A 14961-nucleotide genomic window follows, 5' to 3' on the forward strand; every position below is an offset into this window, starting at 1 on the left:
GATTTCAGCACTAGTCTACGAGATTTGCCATAACATTGATAGCATTTCAGCTTATGTTTGTCTTGTTCACTCGCTCTTCCTGTCCTGTTCTCATGTGTTTCACCACCTCCAGTTTAGCAGCATGACTCTATCCTAGTTCTGTATAACATACCAGCATTTTTAAAAGGTCATAGCTTTGGCATACTAACAGTGTCATTTGGGAGTTGACCATGATATGATCATACACAAATATATGACTATGCAGAAAAAAAAAAATTCCTGGCAACCTTTACCACAATGCTTCTACTATAGAATGTAAATGCTTGTATTCTGATATTTATGATTAGCATGTAAAAAAAAATAAAATAAAAAAATAAAATAAAATAATAGCATGTCAAATAGTAAAGCAAAAGAAATTTTGTAAACCTGATTACATTTGGTTTCTAAACATTATGTAAACGAAATAAAAAAAAATACAAAATGGTAAGACACAGCTTATTAAAAGATTCTGAATCATCAACCAGCACTTTCAGTGTCTCACTGCGTCCATAAGTGTAATCCAAATGTCACTGTGTACCTTCATCAAATAAACAGTATCAAACACACATAAACAAACCACAATTTTAATAGCAAATTTTAATGCCATTGCTGAAGCTTGAAACAATTCATTGAGTCAGTTTATTACGTTCAAACAGGAAGTTTGTTGTTTAATTGCAGTGTTGATGTCTTATATTCAATATTAAGCAATTATTCGAAGAAAAAGGTTTAGAACAAGTAGACAATGTTTGGCTTCTGTTTCCTTGAAACACTCAAACAATTCTGATAAATTAAGAATCATTTCACTCTGTCTTGCAAGGAAGTGACAGTATAATGTTTTCCCCCCCTTATTTGAATTACAAGGAACTCCAGTCCCAGAAACCCAGTGATTCACATGAGATAATCCCCTTAGCCATTCCTCCACTTTGTCTTTTTCACTTAGCAATAGAGTCGCTTCTAATTCTCACGTCTTTACCAAATTCAACAGATAAATCATTATATCTTCATTATATATTATTATATCGTCAAATTATAATCTAGTGATACAGTTGATGTAATTGACACCATTACCAGACTGAACTGGAGAGATGATTGCCGTTCTGAGGTCAACTTAAAAAAAAAAAGGGTGACATTTTCACCCCCTGTAATGACTCATCAAAACACACTCACATTCAGGCTATAACTTATGAGCTCTACCCACCTTCTCGGTCAACCGTAAAAAAGTTACCGAACACACAGAGCTTCTGCGTGTAAATAATTTATCCCTGAGTCAAATACTTTAACAAATACATGTAAAACATAAGTACAAAAAGAATAAATAGACGGTTTTTTAGCAGGGTAAGATGACACTGATGCAGTGTAGTGTACTGAGAAAACTCTAAACCAATATGGTTGATAAAAACCGTGGGAAATTCGACTTGAACCCCAACAGATGATTTCACAGAAATCACATTTTCATGAGTATCTTTTACAAGAAAGACCAGTGAAATGAAATGTGTCAGTAAGCAAACAACACTCTGCAATAATACATTGAAGTGAACTCTGAAATCCCCTACAAGAGGATACTATACAGATGTGGCCTTTAAGAATGCATGTTTTGTTCATGCGGTTTCACGTGATTCATCACAGGTGATCATGCGGCATCCTGAAGGCGCGCTTTGTAGAATTTAAATTTGTTGTGCTTCATACAACCCGCCCACGCCGCGACGTCCAGTGGGTTGCACGTCAATTGGTCCGTGCTGTGCTTTTTAGTGGTTTGCACCGTGATACCCAGCGGGTCACGCAGGTCCAAGTTCTTCTGAGTAGCTCAGTTTGGACCAACTTTTGAGTTCCTATAATAAAGATGTCTTCTCGCGCCTGGCGTGTTTATTGAACCAATCGGATAAGAGTAAATCGAGAGTTAACGAGTCAACTTCGCGCTCAGGCTTGCAAAACTATAATGAGTGAGAAAATCGGGTCAAAACTGTAACCGCAGCTAAAAGAAAGCCAGAATAGTAAATATCTGGTTATTTCAGACCTTAAATATTTTCCCTATACGTACGCAAAAAGTCACTTAGACAGTTTTGCACGTCATTTTGCAATTTATTTTCGACACATACAGATTGGTTCTACGCGGTCGATCCGTTTTGCAGTTCTTGACACCATTGCTTTCGCTTGCCTATCGCTGTTCACAGGCTTGCACTGTTTTTGGCCGTGTTTCAGAGGGGAAAAAAACACGTGCGGAAAATTGAAGGTCAGAAGAACACAGATCATATTTATTTCGAGTTAACGCGAAGCTGCAGTTTCAAAACACATGAATTACACGTGAAGTGAAATGCTGCAACTCTTTTTTTTATCTCATCCACACAAATTTAATTGACGCTTGCAATCTGATGTGCACTTTCACATATCTTACCCCGCGCATACAAATCGTTTTTTGGCATCATTTTAATTTCATACAGGATGCCTTTTCCTTTGACGCGCATTTTCAATGGCCACATCTGCAGATAAAATCCATTATAAAGTCAAGATCTGAATTCAGTCAAGGAATAGAAGACAGAATTTCGAAGCACATTTTCAGAAGATTATATAAAGGTTCTTTATCATTTGTTATGACTACAAGTTGATTAAATAATTCTTTTTTTAATTATTATTATTATTCTTATACGTTTCTGCTCTAATTTTCCTTGAGTGAATGCAGGCCTATGAGAAGTCCCTATGACAAGTAAAGGGAGACATATTGGGACTGGAAAGCAGTCCTGGTCACTCTTGGTCCTGTATGGATGTGATACGCCGCCTAGAGGCATTTCTCTTCTTTAAGATGAGCTTGAGCTGAGTGTTTAAAGATAAAAGAGCTGTATCAGTAGGCTGCTTTATATGAACACATTATTTACAATCACAATTTTAACCATCCAAAGGACACACCATACAGTATATTAAATGTTTCACAGACTCAAAAAAGCAGTGATACGCACTATATTAGAAAAATATACAGACAGATGACAAATTAAAGGACAAACCAAAATAACCATGCCAAAGTGCCTTAGTAATGTTGTTGGGCAACTACAAACCAGCAGATCAGCTTCAAAGTGGCGTCAAGTCAAACCATAGATTCTGTAATGGCCATAGTGTATTATTTACAACATTTTCATACTCATTGAAAAAATTGAACCAATTTTTCAATTTTGAAAGCAGAGAATAAAAGCAGAGAATAAAAGTGACTAATCAGTGACTCAAATCATGACAGCATAATTCCTGTTTTCTACCTTCAATTTGTCACCTTTCTGTATATAGATACCAATGTCATAAAAAAAAGGTTTTAAATGAGAGTAATGCACTTTATAAAGCCCCCATCTTCTCACTGTTAAATATAGCTTCTGTGGTGAATTGACCACTGATTGCAAAAGGATCAGCATTACTATTTTCATTTAAGAGAATCCTGTATTACTTCTGTTTTTTTTCTGACATTTTCTTCCAGCTGGTTCATGCTGAGTGGGGCTATATATTGCGGTGAGTCACATCTACACATATAACGTAATTAACATTTTAGCCCAACCACAGAAACTGAACTGACTACTTTCCTACTTGCTCGGCTTTGTTGTAACCAAGTGTGAGAAAAATTTTATCTAGCTGATTTATTTATGTGTGTGTGTGTATATATATATATATATATATATATATATATATATATATATATATATATATATACCACGTTTTAGTGCAGTAGTTTGTGTGGTAATGGTGAGTAGATTAGAGCAAATGAGAATTAGTAACATGACTGCACTACAATTGAAATAATCAGTTCAATCTTCAGTTACTACTTTAAAACGTCTCTATATCTAATTAACACATTTTTATAATACTCATTCATTACACATGTGTGCGATGAAAATCCAAGACTCCAGTTTTTGTCAGTGTTTTTCTTTTTTTTTTGTCAGATAAACACTTATGGCACTGTAAATGGGAAAATGCAATCTAAGCTGATCTTGACAAACTTCACTCATGAAAAACACGGTCCTGAATGATTAATTAGCCGCTCATTGCCAGGTAACAGGGAGCAGTTCAATGAGAGGACAGTAAAGCTAATTTAATGTATTTTATTAAACCAGGAGAATATGTAAGGTATATATAGTAGCTTTGTGACTTTTTGTAGCTTTAAACTCCCCCCCCCCCCCTGATTTTTCTCTTTTATTTAGTCTTGGGCAATTCCAAACCAAACTCTATCCATCCCAATTCACATGCATGAGCTCATAGATGGCCATGATTGGCTAGTGCCTCTATGATTGATAGGGATGAGAGAGCATATGTCATCCTTCCCACCCTGAGAGCATGGCCAATTTTGTTGTGTCACCGTCAGGGATTTGAACTCGCGATCTCCAGACGATAGGACGGAACACTTTTCTGCTGTGCCAGAAATAATATATATACTTCTTCCAACTACCCTTTGGTAAATGTTTATTTAATGCCAGATCTTTAGTATTACATTTTGAGATCATGTTGACTGAGGCTTTAAAGAAAAAATACTAGGCAAAATATAGGAAAACTGTAATTATACATTCCAACCCTTCTCAAAATGTCAAGAGAGCTTATTATTATTATCATCATCATAACAACAGGAGCAAGCTAGATTCTGTTCTCACCTTCTCTCCTTGTTCTCCACTTTGCAGCAGATGCACGGGCTGGTCATTCTCCAGATTGCGGATACTCGGATCAGCTCCTCTGCTGAGCAGCAGTCTGATCAGCTCCTCCTGATCTGGGCTTCCATGTAACCCTGCTGCCATGTGCAAGGCTGTGTGTCCATGGGCCTGAGAAAACATGAATAAGCATGAAAAATATTAACATAACAAGATACTATTCACTAAACAAAGCCTAATAACAGGCTTCCCTCTGTTACAAAACACTGTAATTTAACACTATGTACTATTTGCTAATGAGCAATAGATGTCAAACAGCCATACTGAGTCAAGATAAGATCATGAACATATATGATAGAAGTTAAGAAATTTGTTGGTATTAATAATATATGTAGAAAGATGTATAATACTCCAAGCAGGAAGTGAAGTCTCTGCATGTGTTACCTTCATATTGATAAAGGCCTGTATGTTGGGCAGCTGGAGATTCAGGAAAAAATGAACCAATTGGATATTTCCCTCCTTCACAGCCAGGTGGAGTACAGTCTTATTACTTTTGATTTCCTAAGAAAGTACAAAATGTACCATTGTGAAACCAAAGCAAGTGTGTGACCTAACTCATAATCAAACTGCCAATATAGACAGCGAGCTTTCACTTTCAGTCTTATGTCAACAGGAATCTGAACATGTTACACGGCCAAAGAATTTCTGCGTTTCCTGCATACGATCTGAATAAACTGCCTTGAATTGCATGCGTGCATGCGGTCCAATCAATGGAGCTACAGCAGAAGACATTTTACTCAATCAGGACTAGATAATGTATATCTTGGATAAGTAACATTTTCAGATCATACAGTGGTTTTCGGTTGACCTATAAAGCATGAGAGAATTGTGGCTGGTGCAAAAATTTCACCTGGCTGAGTGGGGAAGCGCCTGCTTCCATTAGCAGCTGCAGGCAAATGAGTTTGTTTTCAGCTTGAGATTGCAGATTGCCATCAGGTAACCAGACAGAAGATGAAGAGGAGGTGGAAGCAAGAGCCTTCATTGTGGCATTGTGAGAAATCACTGCACAGTGCAATGGGGTTAGACCTTTCAGGGTGAGAGAGAGAAGGAGAATTAGATAGAAGCTTATTTCCTTTTTGAGCCCTTGCCTACTTTTAGCATCCCTGTTATTTAACTACAATATACATGATCAACTGAAATGTTTTACCTTCAAAATTGCGAGTCTCTAGATCCATGCCGTGTTCCATAGAGAGGATAACCTGTGAATTGTGACATTTAGACATCAATGCTTTTTTTTGTTGAAATGTGGAGTGACATCTATTGACTAGCTGCAACCATGCAGACCATGTGCCATGATGAGCAAAGGTCTGAGTGCAGTGTAAGTTTGAACAAGCAGGAAAAGTGGAGTGAAAAATTATAAAGGTTTGTTGATGGGATAAATTACACATGTTGTAATCTTAATTATCGATATTATATACAGCCCGTGAACTAACTGCTAACTGCAAAACACTAAGGTTAGCTAAACACACAACCACCTAACTAACATTAATCAACATCAACTTGTGTAGTGAATTGCTGATGAGATATGTTGTGCTGTCACTTAAAACAGGAAACTATGGAAATGGATTATTATTAACTTCAGCTGAGGGTAGATTATGTGCATTTAATATTGGGCATTTTACCTGTATTAATTATATCTAACATACATTGAAGTAAATCATTTAGTGACATCCAAATCATATAAGAACTGACCACAAAATCATTGTCATGGAAATACCCAACCCACCACCAGGCTTTCTTAGCAAGCACTGTGCTGTGTTCCCATATTAATGTGGTGTATTCCTTCTCAAAACAATGTTTTATTCATGATTCATTTGTAGTAATACAGGACAGTTTCAGGAGTTTGGTAAAATAATGGTTTAGTAAAACTGTGTTTTTAATACTGCTTCACGAAAAATATATTGTGTGATGTTAATAGATGGTCATGTTGACAGCTGTTGAATGTTGAATGTTTAATGTTGGATGTTGAATGTTGTATGGTGAAAATTGGATGTTGAGTGTTGAATGTTTAATGTTGGATGTTGAATGTTGTATGGTGAAAATTGGATGTTGAGTGTTGAATGTTTAATGTTGGATGTTGAATGTTGTATGGTGAAAATTGGATGTTGAATATTTAATGTTGGATGCTGAACGTTGGATGCTGAATGTTTGATGTTGAATGTTTAATGTTGGATGTTGGTTGTTGGATGGTGAATATTTAATGTTGGATGCTGAACGTTGGATGCTGAATGTTTGATGTTGAATGTTTAATGTTGGATGTTGGTTGTTGAATGTTGAATGTTTAATGTTGGATGTTGGTTGTTGAATGTTGAATGTTTAATGTTGGATGTTGGTTGTTGGATGGTGAATGTTTAATGTTGGACGCTGAACATTGGATGCTGAAAGTTTGATGTTGAATGTTTAATGTTGGATGTTGGTTGTTGGATGGTGAATATTTAATGTTGGATGCTGAACGTTGGATGCTGAATGTTTGATGTTGAATGTTTAATGTTGGATGTTGGTTGTTGAATGTTGAATGTTTAATGTTGGATGTTGGTTGTTGAATGTTGAATGTTTAATGTTGGATGTTGGTTGTTGGATGGTGAATGTTTAATGTTGGATGTTGGTTGTTGAATGTTTAATGTTGGATGTTGGTTGTTGGATGGTGAATGTTTAATGTTGGATGTTGGTTGTTGGATGGTGAATGTTGGATGCTGAATGTTGGCTGTTGAATGTTGGATGTTGGATGATGGATGATGGATGTTGAATGCTGAATGGTGAAAATTGGATGTTGAATGTTTAATTTTGGATGTTTAATGTTTAATGTTGGATGTTGGATGTTGTATGGTCAATGTTGGTGTTGGATGTTGAATGTTGGATGCTGAATGTTGGATGTTGGATGGTGAATGTTGGATGTTGGATGGTGAATGTTGGTTGTTGAATGTTGAATGTTTAATGTTGGATTTTGGATGGTGAATGTTGGATGCTGAATGTTGGTTGTTGAATGTTTAATGTTGGATGTTGGTTGTTGGATGGTGAGTGTTGGATGCTGAATGTTGGTTGTTGAATGTTGAATGTTGGCTGTTGAATGTTTAATGTTGGATGCTGAATGTTGGCTGTTGAATGTTGAATGTTGGCTGTTGAATGTTTAATGTTGGATGCTGAATGTTGGTTGTTGAATGTTGGATGGTGAATGTTTAATGTTGGATGCTGAATGTTGGTTGGTGAATGTTTAATGTTGGATGGTGAATGTTGGATGGTGAATGTTTAATGTTGGATGGTGAATGTTTAATGATGGATGGTGAATGTTGGATGTTGGATGGTGAATGTTGGATGCTGGATGTTGGATGGTGAATGTTTAACATTGGATGTTGAATGTTTAATGTTGGATGTTGAATGTTGGATGTTGAATGTTTAATGTTGGATGTTGAATGTTTAATGTTGGATGTTGGATGTTGGATGCTGAATGTTGCATGGCGAATGTTGGATGGTGAGTGTTGGATGTGGAATGTTGCATGGCGAATGTTGGATGCTGAATGTTTGATGTTGAATTGATGTTTTTTATTTTTACTATTAGGTGGTTAATAATTATAGGGACTGCAGCTAGATACTACTTCATATACTACTGTTTTCAGAATGTGAGCTCACCTTCATGACCTGTGGAAAGCCATATGTGGCTGCTAGGTGCAGTGCGGTTTGACCTTTGATGTCACAGATGCTGATATCAGCGCCCAGAGAGAGCAGGTCTTGCACAATCTCTGGCTGATTGGCCGCCACTGCTACCAGCAATGCAGTCTGGGATACAACAGTACTAAGAATGAATACACTGCGCAAAGCAACCAGCAAAAATAACCAACATGTGCTAAAGATATGTGGACCATCTGCAGTTATCAAGACAAAAACTGGCTTTTACAATCAAATAAGTGTGCCTCTGAATGCAATAAAAAATAAAGCATTGAGAATAAACATTTTGTGCACATATTGAGCCTTAATTTATCGAGCCAGACCTCTTTATCTTCAGTTTGTGAGAGTATTTACATAAGAAATGTGGTATTTGTTCAGAAAAATGTTTGTATCCCACTTGTGCTCCTGGGTATGTTTAAATTTACACTAGAAGAAGACTAACTAATTTAAAACTGCACTGATCAGCTTGAAATCAAATAATTAGCAATGATATACATTTTAATATATGGATTATGCTTTTGAGTTTAAGTTGCTTATTTATTTCAATCACACACACATATTAGTTTTTTTTGTTGTTTTTTTAAACCTGTTTCATATTAATGGCATTACGGAAATATTAAATATTAAAAAAAGACAGCGAGCCAACCCAGATACATTTTAAGACAATATAAGACTAGTCATTCAATTAAGAAGAAATGCTGCCATATAATCTATGCATATCTACGCATATGGTAGGCGTAAGCCAAGGTGGTGCAAATGGCAGAATTGCTATTACTGGAAGAGTTAGCACATAATTTGGCCTTTTCAAGTGCTGTAACTCTGCTGATTATGCTTCTAAATAATACCATTTTATTCTCGTAGACGTGAGTCAAAATTACTCCCACTTCACTTACGGAGTTTTGTGGGTGGCACTAAATGCAAATCAGCTGTGCTGTGCACATGCCTAGTAATTTACAGGTGATTGCAACATTTAGCAACATACGTGAATACAAAGAACATTTTAATTTCCTAAACGTTTGTAAATCGGGCGGTAATTTTTTTGTTCTGTTTCGCTTATGCAAACATTTACACACAACTTTACTAAAAGATTGATAAATGAGCCCAATTTTTGTAACTTACCTTTCCCCTGTGCTCCTTTGTGTCCAATGAGCCAAGCTCCTGCAGTTTCTCAGCTGCAGCAAAGGCATATTCCCTTTGGCCCTTAGCAGTGTATATGTGCAGAATTCTAAATGAGGCACAAAACAATGCTGTTATTGTTTCTTTAGCCAAATAAACTCTCGCTATGATTGTGTTAGAGGCAGAACACACGCCATAACCCAATGACACTATGGCATTGGTTTTGATATCAAAATAAAACAATGACAAATGTCATGTGCCAAAAAAAATGACTGATTCATTCATCAATATTAATTTATGATTAGAAATGTAGATTTTACAGTTTCACTGGCAGAGAGATCCATGCTGCTCATGCCAATTATAGGGATTATGTTACAATTTACAAATGGGATTATGTTACAAATCATGTTGTACAATAGCAGTCAGTGGACAGCATATCGAACCATATAGCTTCTGAAAGATCACACACTGCACTGTGAACACAACCAGGTTTTACTCATTAAAATCTTGATACTTTGCTCATCATTTAATTTTAAGGAGGGAAATATCAAAACAAGGGACACTACTAAGTGATGCACTCCTACAGTCATTCTGTACATGAAAAAAATAAAATAATAAAACGGAAAAATATCCCTCCACTCTGTTTCCCTCACTCACGTGTCTCCATCATCATCCTTCCATGTGGTTCTGCAATCCATGGCCTGGAGGACGAGCCGTGCCTCCTCAAGCTTAGCCATGTTCATGTCCATCTGGGGCCTAACTGACAGACTGCAGGGGACTGTGGATGCCTGAGCTCTGGACCCAGAGGGCCACACGTAACCAGAGCTTGGAACACTTATACTCTGAGTCCTGAGGTCAATGCTGGAACTAGGCATGGCTGAGATCACGGGACACTCTGTACTGGGCTGCTGAAAAAAAATAGACACCACTTAAAAATTTGTCATACTGCTATATTAATTCAACATTACGTTTATGCAGAATTTAGTATACTAAATGATACTAAATGGTTCTTATGAATATTTGTACCACATATACCAAGTTATCCAATCATGTGGCAGTAGCACAATACATAAAATCATGCAGATGCAGGTCAAGAGCTTCAGTTAATGTACACATCAAACAACAGAATGGGGAAAAAGTGTGATCACTGTGACTTGGCATTGTTGTCGGTGCCAGAGTTTTTCAGATATTGCTGATCTCCTGGGATTTTCACACAAAACAGTCTCTAGAGTTTACACAGCATGGTGCAAAAAAACATCAACAGGTCAGAGGAAAATAGAAAGTAACTCATATAATCAGCCTATACAACCGTGGTGAGCAGAACAGCATCTCAGCATGCACAAAACATTGAACCTTGAGGTGGATGGGCTACAAAAGTAGAAGACCACACCAGGTTCCACTCCTGTCAGCCGAGAACAGGAATCTGAAGCCATCATGGGCACAGATAACAAAATTGGAAGACTGGAAGACTGGAAAAATACCAAGTCTAATCTTCAACTGCCACCTCAAGGTTCAATGTTTCTGCATTCTGAGAAGCTTTTCTGCTCACCACGGTTGTAAACATTTATGAGTTACTCTATCCTTCCTGGAAACTTGAACTAATAATTTCTAATCATAAGGCATTTCCATTCACAGAACTGTTGATCACTCAATGTTTTTTGTTTATTTGGCACCATTCTCTGTAAACTCTACAGACTGTTGTATGTGAAAATCCCAGGAGAGCAACAGTTTCTGAAATACTCAAAACACCCCATCTGACACCACCAACCAGTTAAACTCACAGAGATCCCACTTTTTTGCTTCATTCTGATGTTTGACGTGAACATTAACTAAAGTTTTTGACCTGTATCTGCATGAATTTATACATTGTGCTGCTGCCACATGATTGGCTGCTTGGATAACCGCATCAATGTGCAGCTGTACAGGTGTTCATATTAAAGTGCACGATGAGTGTAGATACTGTGCAAAACTAAGATATAAACAGCTTGAGTGCTCGGAGACTCTTACAAAATGCTGTGGAATCTGTGCAGTCGGACAGTCCTGCAGTGAAAGAGGATTATAGCTGGAAAGCTGAGGTTCTGCAGATAAACTATAGACTGGACCAGGTGTGTAGCTGAGAGGACATGGAGAGTCTGTTGCATAAGTCAGACAGGAGAAGGGGCTGCACTCCTGAAAAGAAGAGGAGTGCGGCTGCATGGCTACCTCCAACCGGTCATATCTCATCGCTGCCATGTCTGAGTAGCTGCTGTTTGCACCTGTAGGGAAAAGAGACTCTTTTAACAGCAGGCATCAATCTGCGAGTCTCGGATTACTCTCAGAATTATTTCATAGGGCATGTGAAATTCCCTGATGTGCATATGAAGAGGTTATCACTTACTGGCAGAGAGATCTGATGTTGACACCTAATAGGGAAAAGATCGCATTATTATTGACTTTTGTTAGTCAGGAATTACTTAGTGTCACAGGTATGGACGAAACTTCATACTGGAACGTTAAATGTGTTCTGAGCAGGTGTAAGCGTGTACTCACTGGGATCGGCGCAGCAGCACCAGTGTTATTGGTCGCAGAGGCACAAATCGGAGGAGCTGAAGATGTCTCTCGCTTTCTCTTCTGCTCCAGGAGCTTCTTCACTGTGGGCAGCGTGTTACACGGCTTCTCCTTTGGCGCTGCGGACCAACACAAATGTGAGCAACGGCTATAGCTTTTCACTCAAAAATGACTTTTAGTAATAAAAAAAATAAAAACATTACTTGACTTGTGGGACAGTAAGCAGGTCATTAATTAATATTTGTATGTAATTTACGAGTACGATTCCTATGGCTGCTCACTTTTACAATGGTGTGTAAAATCAAATTATCAAATGTAGCAAAAGCTGTAGCATCTTGGAAGAGTCACGAAATGAAGTGTTTATTTATGTATTTATTTTATTTAGAAGAGCATTGAAAGTCATAATCAAAAACAGCAACGAGGAAGAGGAACCATGAGGCTGTACATAAACGGCGAACGTTTGACTCTCTGTATAAACGTCAAACAGCTCTATAATCCCACGTAGTGATTTCGTCTACAACGACAACTTCTATCTAGTCATCAATTCTGATTAGTTATTCAACATTTCTAGACATTAAAAGACTAAAGTCTTCCATGTGACATCTTGTTTTTGTTTTTAAAGAGCAGTTTGTCTCAGCCTTGTGCTTCCCCTATTGCAATCTTTTTTTTTTACCCTGTTGTTATGTTTGCGTGCTTAAAAAAAAAAAAAAGTCATTTCCCTTGGTTACTCACCAAAGGAAAAAAGCAAAAGAGAAGAAAAAAAGACTAATGCAAATATCGGAGGGTTTCCAGTGGTCATTAGCGACAGACATGGAGGAACATTTCTTCAAAATCTCAACCCCATAAACGTGAGATAAGTCTGAAATTTCCATCAGAGGTGTTTCGTTCTCGTCACAAAAACCATGAGGAACGTATTCCATTAGGAAAAGAGGTGGTGAGGTCATGTCGAACCTGTTCTCCTCGACAGAAAGCCGTGGCGAATGTCACAAAGCATTTTTCTGTTTCCTTTGCTCCGTTACGCTGCATGGCCAACCACATCTTCCTGCCTTAGTGACGTATGGGGCCTCAGTAGTTTCTGTTACCATGTCTCACACTTAGCACTATGTTTGGCAATGCTTGATGTATTACTGCCAACATATTTCTGGATTTTAAGAAGCAAATTCTGTACCAAAATGCTAGTTTTTGACATTTGATCTATTCACAGACTGAACGTCTCCTCCGCAGAGACTTTTTCGAGATGTTTCATTGTTTAAGGAAAGACCCATTCACCAGTACAACAGCATTTTAAGTTACATAATTGTATATTTACTATATTACTTCAGTGATGTCACTTCCCTCTCTGTCTAACTACGCGGGTAAAGAGATGGGCTGAGATGAATTGCTTTTCGCTTTCCATATCCCCTTACAGGGGAAAAAAACAGCAGTTTCTATGAAAACCACTGAAGTGAGCAACTTTCATGGCAGAGGATTCAAAAGAGGAAGACGAGGCAAGCTAAAGCAGTGTGGAAACTCCACTGTGCCTGGCCTTGGAGAATTCCCTTTCCTATCAGCCGCTTTCTTTTTTATTTTCTTCTCCTCTGACTTTAGTTTCGCTTTACTCCTAACAGCTCAAATCTTCAAACACTTCATCAGCTCAATCTCACAAAGAACTCACGCACTCAGGTTTACGCTCCTCTGCCCAAACCTAATAGTATAGGAAAAGAAGAGCTCTACGTGTTCTATATTTAGAGCATGACACACCAGGACACCCATGTTTTTAACTGATTCGTCATAATCATATTCATCTATTAGTTGATGTCATATCCTGTATTTTGGCCAGTAAACAAATAGCTGCATTAAGGGGTTTACCAAAACACCAAGGACATCCCTGTTTAAGTAGGCAAATAAATCACGTCAACTGTGTCACTGATGTAACATGGCCCCATGTAAATGATGTGGTTTATTCATTTATTTATTCATTTATTTATATGTATACAGCTTATACTTTGTTGATCTGTGATTAATGATATCAATAGCTGACCCAGTTATATAAAATACCAGCGTATACATTTGGACCCCTGGACAACCAAGAATAAATGGATGTCATTAAGCTATCAGATATCATCTTCACACATCCTTCAGTTTGCTGATGAAGAGAACTCTCTATAACGTAATCTCACTCAGTGACTGTTTAATGAGAGCATGGTGACATTAAGCCTAACCGAAGATGATCTTTAATCGTCGTAGCTTTGACCCTTTAGTGTGAGGTCGGCGTGGGTGCGCGAGCGGTAGGGATGCCCTCTCCGTAGTCAAACGACGGAAATCCCTGACCAGTGAGTCACACGTGTAGGCGGTGCGGGGATTCCGCCGCGCGTGTCCCCTCTGCACCCGCAAGTCTCTGTCTCACCACAATCTGGTGAGTTTCTTAGTCTCTCACATACTACAGTCCAGTATGTCAGTCGATTACCAACGATCAGATAGTGCTCAAATAGGTTAATACAAATCAACAAACTACTGTCAGTTACTGCACCATCTCCACCCACGAGCTTTTCCCTGAAATGGTCCGTCACACCTGGTCTCTCTCACTCCCCCCCTCGCTCCCTCTCTCTCTCTGTCCCCCTCTCTACCCCTCTCTCACCCCCCCCCCACCACCACCACCTCTCCCCCCACCACCACCACCTCTCCCCCCCTCTCCCCCCCCCTCTCTCCCTCTCTCTCTCTCTCTCTCTCGGCTTCTTGAGATAACGGTAGGTTAACCATGTGCAACAAAACAGACAGAGCATCATCCCGAGTCCCACGCCTATTTTAAACGAGAAGTGAAAACGAAGCTCGGAAGGGAGGGGATAGCCTAGCAGGGGCTTCAATGTGTTTCTGCTTTCACGCAACATTAACCTTCATAGCCCTCACTACAGGGGATCCTCCAAGCAAATGAAGATACCCAACTGTTTATTATTCATTGAAGCCAGTC

At 38.4% G+C, this 14961-nt stretch overlaps 1 protein-coding gene across 1 annotated transcript; it reads right to left on the reverse strand.

Annotated features, from left to right (window-relative positions):
* Nucleotides 1-18: 18 nt before the first annotated feature.
* Nucleotides 19-13183, reverse strand: LOC128606745 (NF-kappa-B inhibitor delta). The gene is made up of 12 exons (XM_053623126.1): nt 12747-13183; nt 11997-12133; nt 11845-11869; nt 11475-11722; nt 10125-10375; nt 9471-9576; nt 8316-8462; nt 5836-5887; nt 5539-5714; nt 5073-5189; nt 4635-4799; nt 19-2826 (listed from the first exon to the last, which is right to left on the reverse strand). Exons 1-12 carry the CDS (start codon nt 12811-12813, stop codon nt 2758-2760), a joined length of 1560 nt encoding a protein of 519 aa, XP_053479101.1. The 5' UTR covers nt 12814-13183; the 3' UTR covers nt 19-2757.
* Nucleotides 13184-14961: the final 1778 nt, after the last annotated feature.

The sequence above is a fragment of the Ictalurus furcatus genome, chromosome 1 (assembly GCF_023375685.1).
Source record: "Ictalurus furcatus strain D&B chromosome 1, Billie_1.0, whole genome shotgun sequence".
Taxonomy (NCBI): Eukaryota; Metazoa; Chordata; class Actinopteri; order Siluriformes; family Ictaluridae; genus Ictalurus; species Ictalurus furcatus.